Genomic DNA, 22,780 nt, shown 5'->3' with positions numbered 1-22,780 from the left:
GCGTTTATTGCTGCAGGGGTAAATCTGTACGTGTGCGGACAAAAGTCACAATGAACACGATCCATACTCTCCTGGTAAGTTTGTGTGTGATCTTCTTGGTGATGGGCGTGTCTGATGGCTCTCAGAGGAAAGGTACAGTGGATGTAATGAGAATAATTGAGGGCTGGGTTGTGTGCTGAGTGAGCGTCTCCTGCGCTCTCTGGGAGACAGAACTGCATTTCAGATCTTATTGAACATTTAAACCCTTCCCACTCTCTCTCTCTTTAACACAATAAAAACATATTGTTTCTCACCACCAGTAATATGGCTTTATATTTTGCTCTCTTAATCTATAAATTTGTGTTTTTTGTGGTGAACTAAGCATAATTATTGTTTTAAAATAAAAAAAGTTCATCCAAATACAAAATTCTCTCATAATTTACTCAACCTCATTGGGATCAATATGGCAAAGCCCCAAAAAACACATACACATAAATCAAAAGTGACTTTATACTGTATTTAGGTGAACTATTCCTTTAAGTACCTTTGGTTTGTGCTGTGAATATGAATGTTACCTCAAATTAAGGGGCTTGTTGGGAAGATGTGCTATTACTTTAAGAGATCAGATCGTCTAGCAATCGTCCAGAACATTATAACAAAAGTAAAAAATGATCAGAATGCCAACCACCATCAAGCCATGTATGGTGGTAAACAGTTCTGCAATGGTAAATTTGGTACACAAACTTGTGTGGACACTGATGCTTAAAAGCCTAGAAAAAGTTGTGGGTGGCCAAGGGAAATCTGATCACTGCTGGCAGCGTATGTTAAGGGACACGTGAAGTTTATTCCATTTCATCACCGAAGCCATAAATCCAGCATAGCTTTTCTCTTTCAAGGAAGCTGATGTTTGCTATGCACGCACCAGGTGTTTTTAAGATCAAGATAAGGTTTTGAATCTGAGCAATGACCTCAGGACACCTCAAAAACATCTTTTAACCATGGATGCATGCAATACCTCCCCTGGCCTACTAGTCCACCTAGTCCATCTGAATGGATTTGTACTCTTTAAAGGTACAGTTGTATTATTCAGGGTACTTCCTGACCTCTACCCACATCTCTCATATGGCCTCCATTGTTGATTGGTTTCATTGACTACCTTGTGAATCGATGCCCTCTAGGGCACGATTGCCATTTTGTGGATAAACTAATCACTTAAAAAAAAATGAAATGAGCATGTGCAACCTATTTATACAAAGTATGTTGTTACACAAAAGTCTGGCGGGATCCGTACAGTACAAGTGGACTATTCTGATGATGAAATCTGCGTCATGCACACTTTACGCTAACCCTCAAGCCGCCTTTCCACTGCACACGACATAACGACACGATTTTCGGAATTCGCCCCTAGTGGCAGTTGTAATGAAGTTTCAGTTTAATCGTAATGGGAGAGAAGCTCATTCCAACGCAAGAGCCTTCATTCCAATATTTATCATAGTGAAATAAATAAATGAACGCAAATGAATGAAATAATAAACAACTATGCAATGCCATTTTTGAACATGGAGACAAGATTAAAATAACTTATACATATTAAATTAATAATATATTGCTTATCATTAATCAATAGTTTTTTTTTTTTAAGGATTTAAATGTTACTGATCAAGTTAAACAAAAATTATTAATAATTTTCACCTCACACACAGTTTTGTTTGGAATACACTAAAATGCATCACTTCCGGTCGGCATATAACATAGTCGCACAAGTTCACATTTTTTAACAGATCCAACGCTCAAAACCGATCTGAAAATTACGCATCCGCAGATTGTTCTCACGCAGCCCCTTTGCGACTCTCCATAGGAAATGAATGACTTAAGGTTTATCGCCCGACGTTTGTCGTGTGCAGTGGAAAGGCGGCTTTACACACGTGTAAAAAGTGAACTATCCTTCGGCCTTTAATCGTCCTTTAATAAAAACAGACCTAAAATCCCAAAGACGTACCTCGAAAATGGCACCATGCATAAATACATTAAACATTTCTAAAAAGTTTTACATTTAATCAATATGAAATTGCATATCTTGACTAGTGAGGAGTTGCTATAAATTAAAAAAAAAATAATAATAACTATAACCTAAGCTAATTTAACTTTATTTTTTATCATTTATAGCAACTCCTCAATAGTCAAGAAAATTTTAATGAATTGTAAATTCAAGCTGATATCATAAACTCTAAAAATGCTGGGATTTTTCAATCCATGGTTGGGTAAAATATGAACAAACTCAACTTTTGGGTTAAATAAAATGTCAACATTGTCGTGCTTGTAACCCGAGAGTTGCCAATTCGAGGCTCATGACTGGCGGGTTGCAACTGTGGTGCCCTTGGGCAAAGCACCTCCAATTCCAATTGCTCCCCAAATGCCGGTCTGGGTGTTCACGACTTGCAGTGGGTGTGTTCACTATTCACTGCATGGGTTAAATGCAGAGGTCACATTCCAAGTATGGGTTACCATACATTGGTAAATACATCACTTTGACTTTCTTTCGAAACAATCCAGCTTAGTTAAATTTAATAATGGTTGGATAAAAATAGTCAAACCCAACTGTTGCTTCAACATAACAATTTTTTACAAGTGTAGAGACCTGCAGGTTGAGTTTTTTCACTTGGGCCAGAAGTCAACCATTAACTTATGGTACATTCTCACGGGGCATAATCGCTAATGCTTTCCATTCACTTTTAATGGGTGACGTCAAGCGTTGCCAAACTAAATTGTGGAATTCTCAACTTTTCAAGCGGCAACACGTGCGTCAGCCAATCAGATCGCCTTATGCAAATAACCTAGGCGAAGCCAGCCAATTACGTTTATGGAAGACCGGAGCATGTGTAGCGGCCACTGTGATTGGCTGTTGGCCACGCTTCAGAAAAGCCTTCCATCAAGCGTTAACGCTTCTGTCCCATGTGAATGTACCGTTACGTTATAGCAACACACAGAGCATACTACTGTAGCAACCACACATCACATACCAACCACATAGCAAAGGCACCATAGCAACTGCAATTCAAGGCCCTCGCAACCACCCAGTTTATCCAGAGTACTTATATAGTTAATGATTCAAAAAACCTCAATCTAACATTTGATTACAGCTTTGTAATTGTCTACCACCTTCTATCCACAGGACATACAAGTGTGGTAGAGCACAAATCAAGGGGGCACTATAACCAACCCTTCAGTGCTCATAAAACATGACCTGGAAACACTTGTCATTTTTATTGTTCATTACGGCACAGCATGCCACGCTCTAAGCTAAGTAATCCCATTACGCTAAACCGCCTCAAAACAACTTATTCTGCAGATAAGAGCGTGTATAATTTATGCAGGATTCAAATGAGCACCAAATCAGAATAATTAATGGATGCCCCGGCTTAATTAGCCCAACGTTTACCGCATTCTCCAAAATGGATGCATGACCCACTATTTCAAAGAGCCCAGAGGGGCACGGGAAGAGCAGGAAAACACCTTTTCGTGATAGCAACCCCTCAGAAGTGTTTTATCTGCACCTGCCTTGTCCCGCTAAAAGGGCTTTGCTTGCTTGCTCACTTCGGGCTATTTTGAAGCCTAGTAAATCTTAATCCTCCACACGGATTTATTTTCAAAATGTACACTTGTTCGGATGTCTTCGCAAATGACATTCAGATGACATACAGTACTGCTTTCTATATGCAAAAATGTCAGTTTTGTAAGCATCTACCTGTGCATGCCCGGTTTTGCAATCAAATCGCATCCTCGCATTAGCAGCAATGAGGTGTTTATGAAGTTTGTGTTTCGCCAAGGCTGAATTTGAATATTTTGCCATTGATGAATAAAATATTTTCTCTTATTAAACATAATCTCTATTAAAAGTGCCCCAGGCCTCCCTAAACACCGAAATAAAATTGAAGGTGAGGGCTTCCTATACTCAAACATAGCGGAGAGATCAAGTCACACCATTGCAAGCTAAATGAATTGATTTTTGTCCTACCTGAACATGTCACCAAGGCCCTTCAGCATGCCTTTCTTGGCTTTACTCTTGTCTTTTTTGTCTTTCCCCGTCTGGTCCTTCTTCCTGTCATCTTTGTTACGGCCTCCATTCACCTGCTTCTCAACACCTGCTGATCCGAGGGTCAGGTCGGTTGTCGTGGAAATGGAGTCACGGCCCGATCGCGAACTCTCTTCTGTGTCTTCCTCCACTAAGATTAGAGAGAAAGAGGGAGAGAGATGTTGAGGTTGTTGAGTAATACTGTAATCTCCTGAAAATGTATGAAACATTAGCATCAGGCTGAAACATTTTCCCCAAGTGACCAATTGCAAAACTGACGTAAATAAGTATTAAGTATGGTCCTTAAAATTCTTTTGCAAACTATTTAAAGTTTCAGGATAATGACAAGTTAGTGGTGCTTGCATCACTATAACCATTACATACTCATGGTTAAGAAGAACATACCTAGTAACACCCTGACAACCACTTACAATACCCTAGCAGCAATGTTACTACGTTAAACCTTATTAATTAACCAAGATTTATTTTAGTATGATTTGTAATAACCATGGCTGTGTCTGAAATAGCTTCCAATACCCCTATTCCATACATTAGTCCACTAATTTAGTTCACTAGAAAGAGTGAAATAAAACAAGTGATAGAGTAAATTCATTCATTGAGCTTGTCGGAAGCGCTAAGGGTGCCATCTTTCACCAAAACGTAAAAAATACATTTGGTGCAAGCCTAAATGGTCGCGTATCCGTAACATGGCTGCAAGAGGCGCAATGACTTTACGCACTGCTCGAAAATAGTCCCCTTGGTAACTTTAAATAGCAGAGGACTATTTTTGGGCAGTGTGTAATATCATTGTGTTAGAGTATATGTATGAAAGTATAGTTCATAGCCATATCTGCCTAGAAAATCACAACTTTTAATTTTCTGTCGGTCTTAAGGGATCGTAATAGTCGTGCGTAGGTCCTACGGCGTAGCCACGACCGCGTAGGTTCCGCGTCAGTTTTCATTTATACTTTTGCGTCGTTGTCTGCATCGATGTGCAAACACACATGCAAACCGCTGGTAGGCACTATCCACGCGTGTAACCACAGTAGCAGCGCGACCGTCAGAGAAGAAGAAGCTTGGCAAGTTAACCCACAAACGAAGAAGAAACAGCAACTTGTTGTGTATGATTTGAGAAGACCAGCAATGATGGAAGTAAATAAACAGAGACTTTTGATTCAGTTTGAGTTAAATCACTCCTCAACTTGGCTCATCTTTGTTTTTACCATCGCAAACGGAAATACCTACGACGCAGTTTTTTTATCTGACGAGAGGGGTTCTGGTGGACCAATCACAGCGCTTGCAGTCCGCGTAGATCTGACGTGCTGTTAAAATGTTTGCGTGGTGCACGTCAGGCTATGCAGAGCTACGCACATGTTATGGATAGCCTACGCCGTCGTTACGGTGTAGAATCTACGCACGACTATAAATCGGGCTTTAGTACACAATGTAACTACAGAAGAGTCAAGTTTTAAATAGCAAACATATCGAAAAATATCGAAACTCTTTGGTTATTTTTGAGCGCAATGCTAACGGTCTAATCAGATTCAATGGATTATGCTAAGCTATGCTAAAAGTGCTAGCGCCAGACCCGGAGATCGGCTGAATGGATTCCAAAACGGTAAAAATCAGATGTTTAACTCTAGGGGAGCTGGAAAATGAGCATATTTTCAAAAAAGTGGAGTGTCCCTTTATGATAAAATAGCTCAGCTGATCCCACCATTGAATATATAATGAATTTAAGCTAAGACAGAGTCTCAAGTTGGTAATGTAGATTTTTTTTATGTTAAAGTGTCTTGCAAATGAAATGTAACCAAATCTGTAAGAGAGGCCTTTACCTTGACTAAACTCAGCCAAGGAATGGAAAAGAAATCCAAACTTTGAAGTCTAAAGAAACCCCATTATCTCATTGCTTCTAAACTTTATCTAGAACCTAAAGGTTCACCAAAGCGCACCCATCTCAGCCATATTCGATAACTTAGCAACACCGCAGGAAGCCTATTAGCCTTATTCCTCACTGACCCAATAAAACTTACAGAAGAGAACTCAGAAGTCCAAAAAGCTGAGATAGAAAGTGTCAAAAAAAGTCCATCTTTTTATCACCTCACTGCTCTGAAGGTCTTCACAGCCCATATCTTTATTGTGACTGTGAGGGACTTTTATTGACTTTATGTGACTGCTGAAGGTCTGGTTTAGACGATACTCAGAATATAAAGAGATAAGACTTTTTTTAGTCTATTGACAGCTGTATTTTTCCTTGAGATGTGTACACAAAAGTATAGAGAGATCTCTGTTAAATCTGAGAAGAAAGCAAATTATTTACTGATTGTTTCCCGTTCTCTGCGCACACAATAAATCATCGATGATATTTCAGCACACCAGAGACTCTGAATCCCCCTCTAAAGCCATTTTCGAAACAATGAGCAATAACTTGGCAAACAGAGCCGTTTTATCACGTCACCGTGCTGTTGAGATGTTCGTACCAAAGACGGAGAGTTCAGCTCTCCTAATGGACGAGAAACAGGAAGATCGTATTCTCAAAGCACTCCAAACTCTGATAGCCCATGAATTTTGTAAAGCAAAATTTTATGGATTCCAGTCAAAGAGATGATATACTTCATAAATGATTTATTAATGCAAGCAGCCTGACGTCTCTACGGGAGCGTTTTATTTTCGAGTATCGTTTGCAATGCTAATTCGTGTCCCATCACCTATCTTTGGGATATTTTTCATATCAGCGTAATCACAAGGGACCACAGCTGGCTAATCATTTCCATTTTAGCTCTCGTCAGATTACAGCTACTGTCTCCATTGCTGATGGTCTGGACGTAATAAATTTGTCACTAATTGTAAGTTTAAAAACATTCAGAACAGAGAGAAGAAATGATAGGCCGCTAAAAGCAAAGTGCTTTTCAATAGAGTAATGTAACGGCGGAGATGCGCCGCCGATGACAGATGCCTGTGTGATTAGGGCTTATTAATACCCCAGCGATCTCTGATGCCAGCTACAACTTTGATGGCTGGAAGAAAGGCTCTTATCAAAGAGAGAGGCCATCATGGATTATTTTGCACAGTTAGATGAGCAGTTCAATGCTGGTGAGGGGAAGAGGTGGGGTGCTTGTTTCCGGGCTGATACTTTTGTAGCTTACACTTTATCATTATTATTCCCAAGGACATTCGCACGAGAATAGTGTAATACAAGAATATAAAGATTTATCGCAGGTTAATTTTTTGTTTCTTTGTCTTTTGTTAGATATCATTTTTATCACTATTTCTCTGCTTATCGGATAGCTAAGAGCAAGCACATCTCTGTATCTCCATATCTGAGCTGCATGCTGCAATTAAAAGCAGGCTTTGAAATTGAACGACTGCGCTAATTTCCACAGCTCTTAATAGCGCCGTCACAGAGACCGAGTATGTTTGATGGAAATCATTCGGCCCCCTGGGAGAGCCAGATAGTTTAGTCCAAGTGGCGACAAAAACTTTTACAGTAGTTTTTCATTATTGCATCCTGAAGATGGAATTAAACGAGATCAAATGGAAAATAATATGAAGTTGGACCGTGCACATTTATAAACATCCCTCATTAGCTTCATAGTCAATACAGCAGCAAATTCACAGATCAAGAGCAGAATGGTTATCACAGTAAGTTACGGTTTTGCTAATTGTTGACTGAAATGTGAAAAGAAATAAATTAGGGTAATTAACACGAAATTTCAGCTGCGCAGGACTGAGTAGTAAATGTTTTGACACAGCAATCTTTAGACGTCTCTTTTTGACGTGCCGCTGTATCCATTCATTCTTTTGAACGCCGATCACTTCTAATAGTCTTGAAATTGGCACTCTGGCTAAAAAGCCGACGGGGAAAAAGAGCCGAGCACATTAAAGCCTGATATTTAAGAAACATAAAACATAGCAAAACACATCCTAACTCATTTTCTCGGCTGGATATCTCTCCGTGACACATTTTTCCTCGGGTGATGCCAAATTCACATTTTATGTAAATAAAAGTGTCGGCGTGAAAAGAAAAAGCCTGCCCTTATCTGTCAACTTTTGACTATTAACCTTGGTGACAGGCATAGGCGGGTTCCTCTTATCTAAATTGAAAAACAGAGTTATTTGAATATCGGAAGCAGAGGAATGCAATATGCTGGAATCTTACGCATTTGCGCTCTATTGCTCTTTGGAAGAGATAAGACGGTATTTAGTCAAATGTGGACATAGCTTACAAGAACAAAGGGATTCAGGGAAATAATTTGACTTTTTTTTTATTTCTGTTCATTTTTTTTAATGAAATCTTTTAATGGGGAACAAAGTAATAGCGGGATTTTTCTTCTATTCCTCTGGCAGGTGTTATTTCTTTGACAGGTCTGTCTGGCAGTCTTCATGAACTCATCTGAACACACACGGTAAGTGAGAAAAACACCTGACCAGCATTTGACAGCACTAGGGACTTACTTCATTCAAATCTTTGTCACGTGTACATTTCATCGCTTCATTTCCTTTTCAAACAATGTTAAATTTTTAAAATAGTAACTGCTTCATTTTTAAATAAAGGGTTTAAGTCCATTATCCTGATAGCATTAAAACTAAGCACATCACATTTCCGATGATACTGCATGACTTTAAACTAACATTATCAGATCAGACACACTATGTATGCTTAATATGCTAACAATTTTTCTTTTGTTAATTATAGTTTTGCTACATAAGCAAACAAGAGGTTATAATAATGTTGTAAACGCGTATTTGATATGTACACTGTAAAAGCATTGTAGCATATAGTTAATACAAATTGGTTTTGCCAGTCAATTCAACCTATTATTTAAAGGGACAGTGAATCAAAAAATAAATTTTAACTTAATATTCTGTTATATAAGATATCATCATACTTAAATGAACATCCTGCAAGCTTGAGAACTGAAAACTTCCTCTTTACTGTTTTTGGCACCAAGCCAAGAAAACGGTCGGTTCATGAATGTGCTGAAATGTGACGTCAGATTAGAATTTAAACACCTCCTTCAAACCCAAATACAATGACCACTTTTGTAGCCATTCCCGCAGCTTCACGTGACACACGCGTGTGCCAGGGGTAAAGCAAACCATGCAGTGTCTCAACAATCAGTAAACATGTCTTTAAAGATTGCCAAATGTAACCAAAATGACTGAGAGACTTTTATTCTGCGCAGTGATCTGTTATGATTACCCATGGAAATTGAGTGTTTGGTTGTGGAAGAACCGTCTGGGAACAAACAGACGCTGTATAACCTTAACTCTTAGGCTCGGAACATAACATTAGGAATGCGTGGTTAAAGTTAGTTTTTAAAGAAGTTCCGAATCACGTGGGGAGTGTTTGTTTACTTTGTGCACCGCAGATTTATTTGTAAAGAAGCCACAAGCCAATGCTGGATTTGCAGAGAGTGATTAAAAATGGCAGTGGCGTGGTTGAATAGTGCAGATTAAGGGGCGGTATTATCCCCTTCTGACATCACAGGGGGAGCCAAATTTCAATGACCTATTTTTTACATGCTTTCAGAGAATGGTTTACCAAAACTAAGTTACTGGGTTGTTCTTTTTTTTACATTTTCTAGGTTAATAGAAGCACTGGGGACCCAGTTATAGCACTTAAACATGAAAAAAGTCAGATTTTCATGATATGTCCCGTTTAAAACAGTTTAATAAATTAAACAAATCTAAAATATGAAATGAAAATAAATTGCTGCCACGGGCCAATCAGTGAACCATAAAAATAAACCCACATTTATTAAGTGTGGCGAGGAAAGATGAAGCAAAAACTCATTTAAGGTCTGCAGGCATAGCGATCCTTTAAAAACTCTTTTAAGGTCCCATTACACAAAATGTCTGCCATGTACGTCTGGAAATTCATTTGGTCATGGTTGAAATAAATACTGAAATGTATACACATGCTTATTGGCTGTTAATTTCCTTTTGAGTCTTGGACGTAAGGCCTGATCTTTTCACAGCAAGGAGTCTTCTCCTCTGCTATTGCGATCTTGAGAAAAGCAAAGGACGTTCAGGTTGGACCCGCAGCCTTGTTTCTCTGCTGAGTACTGACTGTAAACTAAAGCTAAATTGCTGCTTGATTTGTGATGCTCTCAGCCATTCATTGTGCAAGACAACCGATGTAATTGGCATTGATATTGTGTCACATTGCCTTTATAGTGCTTGCGCAATTATGGTAATAGCGCAGTGATTACATGAGCTGCCATTTTCAATATACAAGAGAAAACGCAAGGTTAAGGAAATGCAATGGCTGGACCGAGCAATGATGAAGTTGAACCAACATTTATGTGAAGTAAGTGCTGCTTGCCAAAGCAAAACATGCTGGGATGGTGTGGGTGATTGCCAGTGCATCGCTACATACTGTAGTTGCAAAACTATTAAGGTGGTCTTCAGTAAGTTTCTATATTGGTTGTTCTTTAGCTACATTACCCATTGGGTTCTAATTTAACCCAACGGCTGGGTCCCTTTTGACCCAAAGCGGGTTGAAAATAAAGTTTAATACTAAGGGTTACAGAGTTTGTTCCACTATAAGAAATAAATAATAAAATGACAGGAAATATCATGTAGTGGCTGGAAGCCATACTTACACGTCTCCATCCCCTCATCATCGTCCTCGGGACTGATTACGCTCACACCTGGATTGTCGTATGATTTGTCGATGGCCGCCCGAAAACTCTCATTGCAGCCCCTTCCCCTGACGATTCTGGGGCGGGGCCTGTGAAAAGGGACGTCTCCGTTGAGCGTCACCTCGGCAACAGCTGTCTGGAGGCTCTCCAAGGAACTAGACTTCTTCAGACCCAGCGACGGTCCCACATCTCTCGTGGAGTTGCCTTTGGGTGGAGAGAGAAATGATGTCTCATTGTTTTATTCTCAATAAATCTTTCTCTCCTAATTCATTTTTGTAATGTACATGCCTTGCTGAAGACGAATGTGCATACTGAGGTCATGTTTATCGGCAGATGGAGGGTGGAAAATAATATCGAATATAAATGGCTCCTCTGGATGCAAAGTGAGGTGTCAGGCACATTATCCGTCATAAGGAAAAAAAGCACACATTTTCAACTCTTGAGATAATTTTTGCTTCTTTTCCCCAATGTGTATGTGTGTGTAAGCGTTTTACATTTATAGGCAGAGGGAGGTAGAGAAAGAGAGGGAGCACATAACTGCTCTCTGTAGTTTAAGGCACTGATGGATGGCCCAAATATGAGGCCCATTATCTTCCCTGTGTGGTCGTGGGGGAGGCAGGGGAACGGATATGGAGAACAAGAAGGAGGTAGAGCAAAAGCTTGTAGACTAAACATGCGAGAGTCGTGCCATTCGGATCAGAGCAGCGGGTCCTGAACGAAACTCCCCGAACTTGACTGCCTAATGACCTTTTCATGCATTTAATCCACTTGTTCTTTGTTAAGGGCCCCTTACAAAGACACAGTAGGCCTGTACTTCAAACAACAGGAGACATCATTAATCCTTCTTATGAAATCCTGTGCTGGAGGAATTGTAAAAATTGCCAAAATGAGTGAACATGGACACTTGGTTGGACGGGTCTGTGATTTGTATGTGCACATGCAGGGACCAAAATTAAGAGTGTTAAGGGCCAGAAAAAAAGTTACTTTAGTGAGTAAAAATTATTTAATAAAAGCTGCAACATGACCTAAATTAATACAAAAAAAAAAAAAAAAACATTTACTGAAAGAAAACCTCTGTCACGACCCACACATCTTCTATAAACTTCTGACAACCTCTGTGAAAAGCATACAATTAAAACTTATTTCTAGAGCATCACGGTAAATGTACATTCACACTTTTAAAATAAATGTTCTTTGTCAGGTCTAATGGTTCAATGAAGAGTCTTTAACATCCACATAACCCTTCTGTTGCACAAAAGCTTTATTATATTGGAAAAAGATTTTACAGACTATAAAATGTTTGGAAATAAATTATTCATTTAGAGACCAAAATAGTTTTCCTTTGGCATCAAAGAACCAGATTTACTTTTAAATTCTGAAAAAAATTGGTACATAAGTTGTTACTGGGATGGTACTCCTTATGTGGTCCTGATATAGTATTTAGGCACATATATGTTTGCCATTCTCCAAATGCATATAAATAGCATGCCGTTGAAAAGTCATTGACCAAAGTCTAATGCATATGATGCGCCAGTCCTTCCCGTTCACTTAATACCACACATCTTTTCACGTCATTTTACGCGATTTAACGCAGCGTACGCAAGCACTGCATTTAAACAGTTGCGTAATTCAAAAGTGAAAGTAAAATGTGCACGTCTGCATGCGCATTTATAAGCCCCTCCCACCCGGTCAAACCGTCATCACCGGGTTTGTGATGCGCCAATTAACCGGTGGGAAAATTCTGTCACCGCGGCAACCCTAGTACACGTACTGTAAAATAAAGTGCTACCAAATAAATTGCATGTACAAAATGTTTTTACAGTAACAGGCAAATTGTCTCAATTCACTATAGTGAATTTGCTTTTGGTCCACGTGTAAAAAGCATGCTGTGTGTGTATTATGGCTTATCATTATTTTTTCTATTGTTAAACCATTGTTGTGAGATTATGGTTAAATTTGGGATTTGGGTTAGGATGTCATTGTATGGATAGGTTTCTTTATTTTTTATTTTAAGTCATGCTCGTTTGAAGTTGGGGTCAGAAATAGAGTTCGGGTTTTTGTAAGTACAGTAGTGTTTGATATTAGTTATTATCATATATGTACACTATAAGTACCTGTCATTAACCCACACTTGCCTGTAAGTACTAAATACTTGTATGGTAAATTAATTTGTAAGTACGGTAGTGTTTGTTATTAGATATCATATATGTACACTATAAGTACCTGTCATTAACGCACACTTGCCTGTAAATACTGTACTAAATACGTATATTGTACATTCATTCGTAAGTACGGTAGTGTTTGTTATTAGTTATCATATATGTACACTATAAGTACCTGTCATTAACGCACACTTGCCTGTAAATACTGTACTAAATACGTATATTGTACATTCATTCGTAAGTACGGTAGTGTTTGTTATTAGTTATCATATATGTACACTATAAGTACCTGTCAGTAACCCACACTTGCCTGTAAGTACTAAATACTTATATTGTAAATTAATTTGTAAGTACAGTAGTGTTTGTTATTAGTTATCATATGTGTACACTATAAGTACATGTCATTAACCCACTCTTTCCTGTAAATACTGTACTAAATACTATATTGTACATTCATTTGTAAGTACAGTAGTGTTTGTTATAAGTTATCATATATGTACAATATAAGTACATATCATTAACCCACTCTTGCCTGAAATACTGTACTAAATACTTATATTGTAAATTAATTTGTAAGTACAGTAGTGTTTGTTATAAGTTATCATATATGTACAATATAAGTACATATCATTAACCCACTCTTGCCTGAAATACTGTACTAAATACTTATATTGTAAATTAATTTGTAAGTACAGTAGTGTTTGTTATAAGTTATCACATATGTACAATATAAGTACCTGTCATTAACCCACACTTGCATGTAAGTACTAAATACTTATATGGTAAATTAATTTGTAAATACAGTAGTGTTTGTTATAAGTTATCACATATGTACAATATAAGTACCTGTCATTAACCCACACTTGCATGTAAGTACTAAATACTTATATTGTACATTAATTTGTAAGTACAGTAGTGTTTGATATTAGTTATTATCATATATGTACACTATAAGTACCTGTCATTAACACACACTTGCCAGTAAATACTGTACTAAATACTTATATTGTACATTTATTTGTAAGTACAGTAGTGTTTGTTATTAGTAATCATATATGTACACTATAAGTACCTGTCATTAACCCACACTTGCCAGTTAATACTGTACTAAATACTTATATGGTACAATCATTTGTAAGTAAAGTAGTGTTTGTTATAAGTTATCATATATGTACACTATAAGTACCTATCATTAACCCACACTTGCCTGTAAATACTGTACTTAATACTTATATTGTACATTTATTTGTAAGTATGGTAGTGTTTGTTATTAGTTATCATTTATGTAAACTTAAAGTACCTGTCATTAACCCACACTTGCCTGTTAGTACTAAATAGTATACTGTACATTCATTTGTAAGTACAGTAGTGTTTCTTGTTAGTTACAGTATACCTATCCTATAATTATGTATCTGGTATTACCCAGTACTTATCTAGAATTACATAAAAACTACCAATTATGTACCACTAGTAAGTACATACTATTTAATTACCATGTAGATCCTCAAAAGTAAGTACCACACATTTGTCTGTAAGGATAACATATTTACCATATATGTACAAGGTAAGTACACGTACTATAAAATAAAGTGCTACCAAATAAATTGCATGTACAAAATGTTTTTACAGTAACAGGCAAATCTTCTCAATTCACTATAGTGGAATTTGCTTTTGGTCCACGTGTAAGCATAAAAGCATTGCTCTGTGTGTATAATTGTGTGTGAGCCCATATGGAACAGACTCTAAAACAGTTGCAAAGTACTAAAAATGATCTACACCACCTGCATGATTGGGTTAAAATAGTCTCTATACCTCAAACAGCAAACTTTGATAAATGTTAATATGCATGACTGCTTCTACACATACTGTATGCATGTGCGATAGTTTTAGTGATGTATGAGAGTGCTGTACAGGATATGAAACATTTCAGATGAACTTAGATGACACATTAATGTAATGTAAGTTCAGCTGTGTGCGTCTCATTGAAATGTATGGCAACACGGGTTGGCTAACACAATTAGCATGCAAATGATATATAAACAAACGTTAACCAACAGCTCTGTTGTCCTCGAGAGCGTAGCAGACTGCTATTTCCGTTGGCTGGCGTAGCATGAACAACCCGTTTCTTAGTCCAAGTATGTTAAAGACCTTCTCGACAGGTATTGATGTAAAATGTCTTGGCTACAACGTTGAAAACACAGACCTCGCAACCTCTGTTTGCATTTAAGGTTCTCCCGCTTGGACAGCCATAATTATTTTTCCTATGGCTGCTGTTCTTTGTTTAGATATGGCTAGTGAGGCGAGACTTTGGCATTGGCAGTCCTGTCAACCTACTCCTGTGTGAGGTTTTCTAGAACACTGACCCTGAATCTGCGGTCATGTGGTTGGGCACGGTGATATTTTATGAAAATGTCGATATTAAATATGCCAGTGAAACATCATGGTTCTTCCATCAAGATGTTCAACCAATGACGCAGGTTTCACCTCGTGTGCTCTTGGAAATTCCAGTTAAAGGGATTGTGAATTGGAATTCCGGTATGACAAACTGGGATTCTATGTATTCCCATTCTGTAAAAACATAGCTGTCTCGACCTCCCTCGTTCTTTTTCTTAGATGATGCGTTACGTGGACTCAACTCTTTGGAGCTTTTCCCGAAATCGTCTTCCCACCATCTACTCCCAGATTCCTGACTTGTTTTCAGAGCTCTAAATGGAGCGTGCTCGGTGGCTGCTGAGCTCCCAGACAATTTTTAGGAGGAAACATGTGTAGAAAAACACAGATTAGCTAACCAAAATAAACCCCCTTTGCCGTAAGAAAACAATTAGAAATCTATTACCTCCTCCTCCTAAAGGACGAACAGTGTTACTGAAATGTCGGTGAGCATGTGAACGGGAAACCGAGGAGAACGGGGGTTTGGAAATGATTACAGGTGATTTGAAATGTGGAAGAGTAAGCAAGCGGGAAGGCAGAGCGCCAAAATTGTGCCGTAATCCAAACTAAAGCCGCAACTGTTATCATTCTTTCGCAACTGGTAGCAACATCAGAGGCTGTGGTCATTTTAAACCCTTTCTGATCCTTTAACCAAGCAAACCGGCATAATGGAGGCTACTGATTAACCAAAACAGTGCCAAAATGCCTTATTTAAAAGCCTTTATGATCTTCCAAGCACAGTTGGTTTGGACTCCGAGGTTGGCAGGGAAGAGATGTTTGTAAGTGTATGATTTCCAAATGACCGTAAGTAATCGGGGAGTACACATACAGTTCAGTTTCAACACATACAGTATTGTGCAAAAGTCTTAGATCACCACCAGCCTTGTTTTTTCATCCAAGTTTTAAAGGGACATTCCACTTTTTTTGAAAATATGCACATTTTCCAGCTCCCCTAGAGTTAAACATTTGATTCTTACTGATTTGAAATCCATTCAGCCGATCTCCAGGTCTGGCGCTAGCACTTTTAGCATAGCTTAGCGGAATCCATTAAATCTGATTAGACCATTAGCATCACGCTAAAAAAATAACCAAAGAGTTTCAATATTTTTCCTATTTAAAACTTGACTCTTCTGTAGTACTAAGACCGACAGAAAATTAAAAGTTGCGATTTTCTAGGCCGATATGGCTAGGAACTATACTCTCAAACTGGCGTAATAATCAAGGACTTTGCTGATGTAACATGGCTGCAGCAGGCGTAGTGATATTACACACTGCCCTGAAAATAGTCCCCTCCCATTGAAAGTAACCAAGGGGAGTATTTTTTCAGGAAATGCGTAATATCACTACGCCTCCTGCAGCCATGTTACATCAGCAAACTCCTTGATTATTACACCAGTTTGAGAGTATAGTTCCTAGCCATATCGGCCTAGAAAATCACAACTTTTAATTTTCATGTTGGTCTTAGTACACGATGTAACTACAGAAGAGTCAAATTTCAAATAGGAAAAATATGGAAAACATTTGGTTATTTTTTAGCACGATGCTAATGGTCTAATCAGATTCAATGGATTGTACTTAGCTATGCTAAAAGTGTTACCGCCAGACCCGGAGATCAGCTGAATGGATTCCAAAACGGTAAAAATCAAATGTTAAACTCTAGGGGAGCTGGAAAATGAGCAAATTAAAAAAAAAAACAGTGGAATGTCCTTTTAATTACCATCCAATTCAAGTAGCATTTTTTTAAAAGATACAAACACAAAATACAGTATTTATACAAAGCATAAAAAATGACATCTTCGGGCAAAATTCAGTATTTAGTGTGACTTTTATTTGCACTAAGCACATTTTGAACTCTTTTGAAGTCCTAAAGTCATCAGATTAGAATGACAAATTAGGATTTTATTTCATTTTTAAGAGAGACTGCATGTTCCTGTTATTGCTCTTGGGTAAGGAGGTCTCAAACTAAATAGTTCACACTTTAGCTTAAAGTTTTATTCTGCTTTTTAGTATTTCATAAAAATTTCCTGTATTTTCTTGTTGTAGTCTAATAAAGAGACTAGTAAATAATTATATATGCTCACTATACCTAGCAAGGTGACCTACAGTATGACTTTTGCACATTATTGTATGTTTTGTCAAGTCTGGGCACAGTTATGTCCCAAGGGGTGATGTTAATAAAATTAATCATTACTGCCCCATAGTTCACAGCAAAACATGTATTGTCCCAAAATAATGTGAACAGTAGTGATGTTTAGTGAATAGTGAACTTTAAGTTAGTTGAGTAAGTTGTTAGTAGTTTTAGTTTGAGTATGTGGCCTGGTACACACTGCAAACTTCCGGGAGTGACATCCGCAGTGAAATGCGGAAATGAATCCCCTAAATGATCGTTCCATGTCTTTACAGAACAAGACATACTCCTGAAAACGTGATGACCTCAAGTGGTTACCATTTACTGCTTTGAATAAAATAATATCACAGTGTTATGTTTTGCAATAAGCCCCCGTCTTGGCTTTTGTGAGTGTGTTCCTGTCTTGCAGGGTTGCCAGGTCCACATCTTTTTTGGGGGCACTTAACCGTAAATGGGTCATGGAGCGATCAAGTTTTTGGTGTTATTGAAGTGGGAAGGTGCCAGTCTCAATATTTTGGTTTTTGAGTTAAAGCATTTGGATTGATTTTTCAAGATCTGGCAACAGCAGTAAGCAAATGCTTGTGCCTCTGTCATTTTTTGCATCACATACACACACACAAGACATTTTCTCCATCTAAGCATTTGATTTTTCAAAAGAGAGACATGTCATTTCATTGATGCACGTTTAAATGCTTCATCAATAACTAGATCAGTTCGGTTTTGTACACACTATGAAGAGTTTCTGTAAATGCGGTTGTCACTACCTGCATTTTGCGGGGGTTAATTCGGTTGTAGCATGCGGTTGTCGCTACCATATGACTCAAGTGTATATGTGTGTACAGAACATGATTAAATGGTGAAGTGACACCGAATTTATATGCATATGTGTATGAAACCTGTATAAACCTGTTACATAAAATTCTTGCTATGAAATGAATCAAAAAATACATAATTTGATTTGTAGTGAGAAATTTTATGATTGTCAGAAATAAAAAAGTCAGTGCAAAATAAACACAGTGTCATCTTGTGACGGCTTTGATACACAAGTAAAGACTCTTAACATAAAAGATCTGGATTCTCTAATCAAACATGTTGTATCCGTGGGGTCGGTTCTTAGCCTCGGTTCTTTACTAAAATAAACGAGAAATGAAAAAAATCTAGTAATCCTGCCAAGCATATGAAATGACATTGCTTCCCATATGCTGGAGAATCCTTCTTAATCAACATGTTCTGAATGCCATCTGAACACAAGGCTTATGCGCAAATCTGTAACGCTGAAGTGCAGGGGCTCAAACACAAAGACACTAAGACGCATAAAGCCAAGGAAAAGGCACGGTTCAAGGGAACACAAATCTACATCGCTCTGAATCTTGGAATAATCAAAACACTAAGCCTGTTCAGTATTCTCATGACATTCTGTCAGTGCAAAAACATGTCAAGGACCAGAAAGCTTGTAATTGCACTTTGTGTGTATATTTTTCCCTAATTTGACACAGAACCCTTGATGGGTCAAATCACTGTATGATTTATATCACGTCACATATGCTTATCCTCACGTTCTCATTTAGCACAGTGATGGTATGAGTGGTGATTTTGTTGACATATGCTGATGATAAATCCATGGTAACCTGATATTTACCATAATTCCTACAGGTATGGATTACCTTATTCATAAAGACAGTTTCATTGGACGCATGCGTGTTGTCGCGGTTACACAGCTGAACCCAAGTGTGCCTAGTGGCTAAACTGATCTCTGAAACAAATACCTTGTTGAATATAAAACATTTTGGTTTGCTAAAGATGAGGGGAGACGACGAGCATGGATTACTGCGGTGTGGAGAGGTTTGGCAGCCAGGCAAGAATTCAAGGTAACAGTAATGTTAGCTCAGTGTAACGTTAGCTCAGTGTAATAGCTGATACGCGTTAGATATATGAAGGAATGTAATTTATTTGTCAGTTACAGAAATAAACTACAGTAAAATGACTCTGTTGTTTTGATTCTATGTGGAAGTCTACCAGAAGTTGCGTTAAGTCCACAAAAGCCGTTTGTTTATGTTGTTGCTGGTTTCAGCCATCTATACTATAGTGGCCAAAAATGATGTTCAACTCTGAGCAATTATTCAAATATTTTATTAAAAATGCATTAAAAATGTTGAATGCATTTTGCCTAAAATGTAACCTCTTGGTGCGCATTCATTCGTTGGCGGGATGACGTCACTTTTTTAACGCTACTTACAATATATATATATATTATATACTACTGTCTACAAACATTAAAGTGCCCATCTTATGACTGCTTTTCCACAAGTTAAATAGGTGTATGAGTTCCATAAAGCATGTTTCAAAAGTTGTTTGCTCGAAATAGCTTGTAGGAAAAGACTGTTACCCATCTCTAGTAGCCTCTGTTTCAGGGCAGTTCAGATTGTGCCGTTTTGAGCTAGTCTTACATATTTATGAGCTGCTGCTCCTTTGATCACCCCCCACTACTAACGTCATGTGCCCGTGCGCGTGCTCAGTGGTATCGTGAGCAGTACAGACCATACTATGTTATTATTTTATATATTATTATTATTAACGGTTTATGTTGCCAACAGACAAAGCATGCAGAAAAGTATCACTAATAAGTACACTACAGGAGAAGAAACTCATGGCACACAATGATTCCAGAGTAAATTGTGATGTTACATTAGCAGTCACAACAATAAACTCGTTTTCCCTGGACAATGCTAACATATTCCCATTATAAAACATTTTCAAACGCATTATTTACGCAAATTACAGAAATTAAGACCCGGCGGGGGATGTATACTGCTTGTGGACCGCGTGCTAATTGCTAGAAGCTAGCGGGAGGTCCGGTACGTAAAGTTATAAGAGGCTCGGGGGTTAGCCTCGTCAGAAAAGTCGGGGCGGTAAGGCCCGGTCTCGGTGTGTCAAACTCATCATGACACACAAAGATTCCAGCGTAAATTGTGATGTCGCAGTCTGAACAATACACTCGTTTTCCTTGGACAATACTAACATATTCCCGTTATAAACATTTTCAAACGCATTATTTTCGCAAATTACAGAAATTAAGACCCGGCGGGGGATGTATACTGCTTGTGAACCGCGTGCTAATTGCTAGAAGCTAGCGGGAGGTCCGGACCGACCGTGTATATATCAATGCGGACCGTAAAGTTATTAGAGGCTCGCCTCGTCAGAAAAGCCGGGGCGTACGGTCTCGGTTAGTTTGGCAAAAAGCTTTTAGCTCTAGCATCATAAATGTAGTATTTTGTGACAGAAGATGACAACATGCAAAATACAACGTGACTTCTTACCTTTTGTGATGAAACAACGCGATCGCGAATCGAATCCAGTCTGTTTCAGATGTGTGAATGATCCATGAAAGTCCAATAAAATACATCCAATTACCATTTTGTCCACAAATGCTTATAATCCGTGAAATATAGATACATAGTCTGTTGTTTACATCAGATTTTGCATGAAGGTCTTATCGCCTACAATCTGAGGACTGTTTGCGTCGTAACACACTGTATATAAGATTACTCCGGGTTCCAATAACCACGCGTTAAAACTTTGTTTTTAAAAGTAGGTGGGAGTATAATCCATAATATCCAAATAGCGCTGTTATTTCAGTGAGACATGATAACAGCACAGAGGGTCTTATTCAAGTGACTGCTCTGTGCTCTCTAGCTACATGGTGGGTGGAGACCTGCGAGTGGGGTGGTGGGCGGGAAAATTCAAACTGAATGTGACGAAACTTTTTGTTACGTCACAACGGAGCTGAGTTTTAACTGGCGCAATCTGAGACTCAAGGCAGAGGACATTCAGAAACCTGTATCTCACTCAAAACAGCATGGATGGATTTTTTTCCAAGTTTGTATGCGTGTGGGAGCATCAGAGACACAAAATAACACCCCAAAACCCAGAAAAAGTGAGTTTTTCATAATACGGGCACTTTAATAATATTAACATTGCTATACATGGTTTGAAAGGTTGATGGGTTTAGCGCCAGTTTACGGGCCCTGTGTTGAGATACAGATGCTCTAGGATCATAAATGTAGTATTTTATGACAGAAGTCCAGATGACAACATGCAAAAAATAAATGGGACTTCTTACCTTTGCCTCTCTGGGACAAAATTGTTTTTTAAGGTACAGAACAGGTCCTTAGGGTATAATATTGTACCACAAAAAATACAACATTTCAAAGTGTTGTATACTCATAAAGGTAAAAAGGTTTTGTATCTTTTTTTTCTGACAATGTAGCAAAATGACTACCTCTGCGACCTCTGACATATATAGCAATGGTAAGTCACTTTGGATAAAAGTGTCAGCTAAATGAATAAGTAAGAATAAGTATGTTAATAGCGTGACTTGTTAGTTACCTTTAAAAAAAATATCAGCGTGATGAGCCCTCATGTGCCGCTTGAGGTTGGTGGTATTCTTCCCACCTACTTTGTGGCCACATGTACTGTCATCACCCAATATGCATTCCGTTTTTCTTTCTGATGGATTATACTGAAAATAGGCTATGTCCATAAATTATCTCGTCATTTCCGTTTATTGATGTCACCGCCACGGTCCTTCGTACTCACCACAGCCGCAGGTGTGTTGTTGTTGTGTGAAATCTGGTGCGCGTGTGCGTCATGGCGGCAGCCGGGTGGTGGGCTTACCCAAAACAAGGATGGGAAGCGGCAGCATTGCTGATACTTTTTAGCTAAAAACAGACAGATTTCACGCAAAATAGGCAGAAATGACGTGCATTGTGAACGTCAGACTTATAATCATTTCTGTTCTATCTCGTAAAAACTCGAAAGCGTCTCATCATGTTTTCGTCACCTTAGAGCCATTTTTAGCTAGTCATCGTCACGTTATCGTCATAAAAAGGGTGTGTTAACGAAATCATCTCTTTATCGTCATCGTTGACGAAAACAACACTGGTTTTGTACTGTACCATACACATTATCCAGTATTTTAATTGTTTAATCTAACCAGAGGTATTAAAAGCAAACATTGTACACAGTGGGGCCGGTGACTTCTTTTTTCGAGGGCGCTCGATGCGAAGTTCGTCACAACATGTATGTCGCCCATCATGTGTGCGGTTCCTTATTTCAAAATATGTGTTCTGCGCGTCAAGCAATCCTATGTGAATCACGTGTCTTGACAAAATAAGTGCCTGCTGCAGATGTGTCTAAAGGGTTTATGATAAAAGAGACGCTGGCGTTTGCCAGACACTTACATAATCTTATGCATAATCAGAGTTTAGTGTTAAGGGAGTGTCTTGCGTTTATGAACGCGAGCGTCTCTTTTATCATAAACGGTTTTGACGCGTGTGCAGAAGGCACTTATTTTGACAAAACA

General features: G+C 38.4%; 1 protein-coding gene across 3 annotated transcripts in view; it reads right to left on the bottom strand.

Annotated features, from left to right (window-relative positions):
• The window catches only part of pard3aa (par-3 family cell polarity regulator alpha, a), a 556,247-nt gene that overhangs the window by 151,306 nt on the left and 382,161 nt on the right, over nt 1-22,780 (bottom strand). For all 3 annotated transcript variants that reach the window (XM_073813113.1, XM_065294770.2, XM_073813112.1), the window contains 2 exons: nt 10,660-10,902; nt 3,995-4,202 (listed from right to left, as the gene is read on the bottom strand). In XM_073813113.1, coding sequence (XP_073669214.1) covers nt 3,995-4,202; nt 10,660-10,902 — 451 coding nt within the window. The remainder of the gene's footprint in view (nt 1-3,994; nt 4,203-10,659; nt 10,903-22,780) is intronic.

The sequence above is a fragment of the Paramisgurnus dabryanus genome, chromosome 22 (assembly GCF_030506205.2).
Source record: "Paramisgurnus dabryanus chromosome 22, PD_genome_1.1, whole genome shotgun sequence".
Taxonomy (NCBI): Eukaryota; Metazoa; Chordata; class Actinopteri; order Cypriniformes; family Cobitidae; genus Paramisgurnus; species Paramisgurnus dabryanus.
The sequence above is the reverse complement of the archived record's forward strand: the minus strand, read 5'-3'. Positions and strand labels throughout refer to the sequence as shown.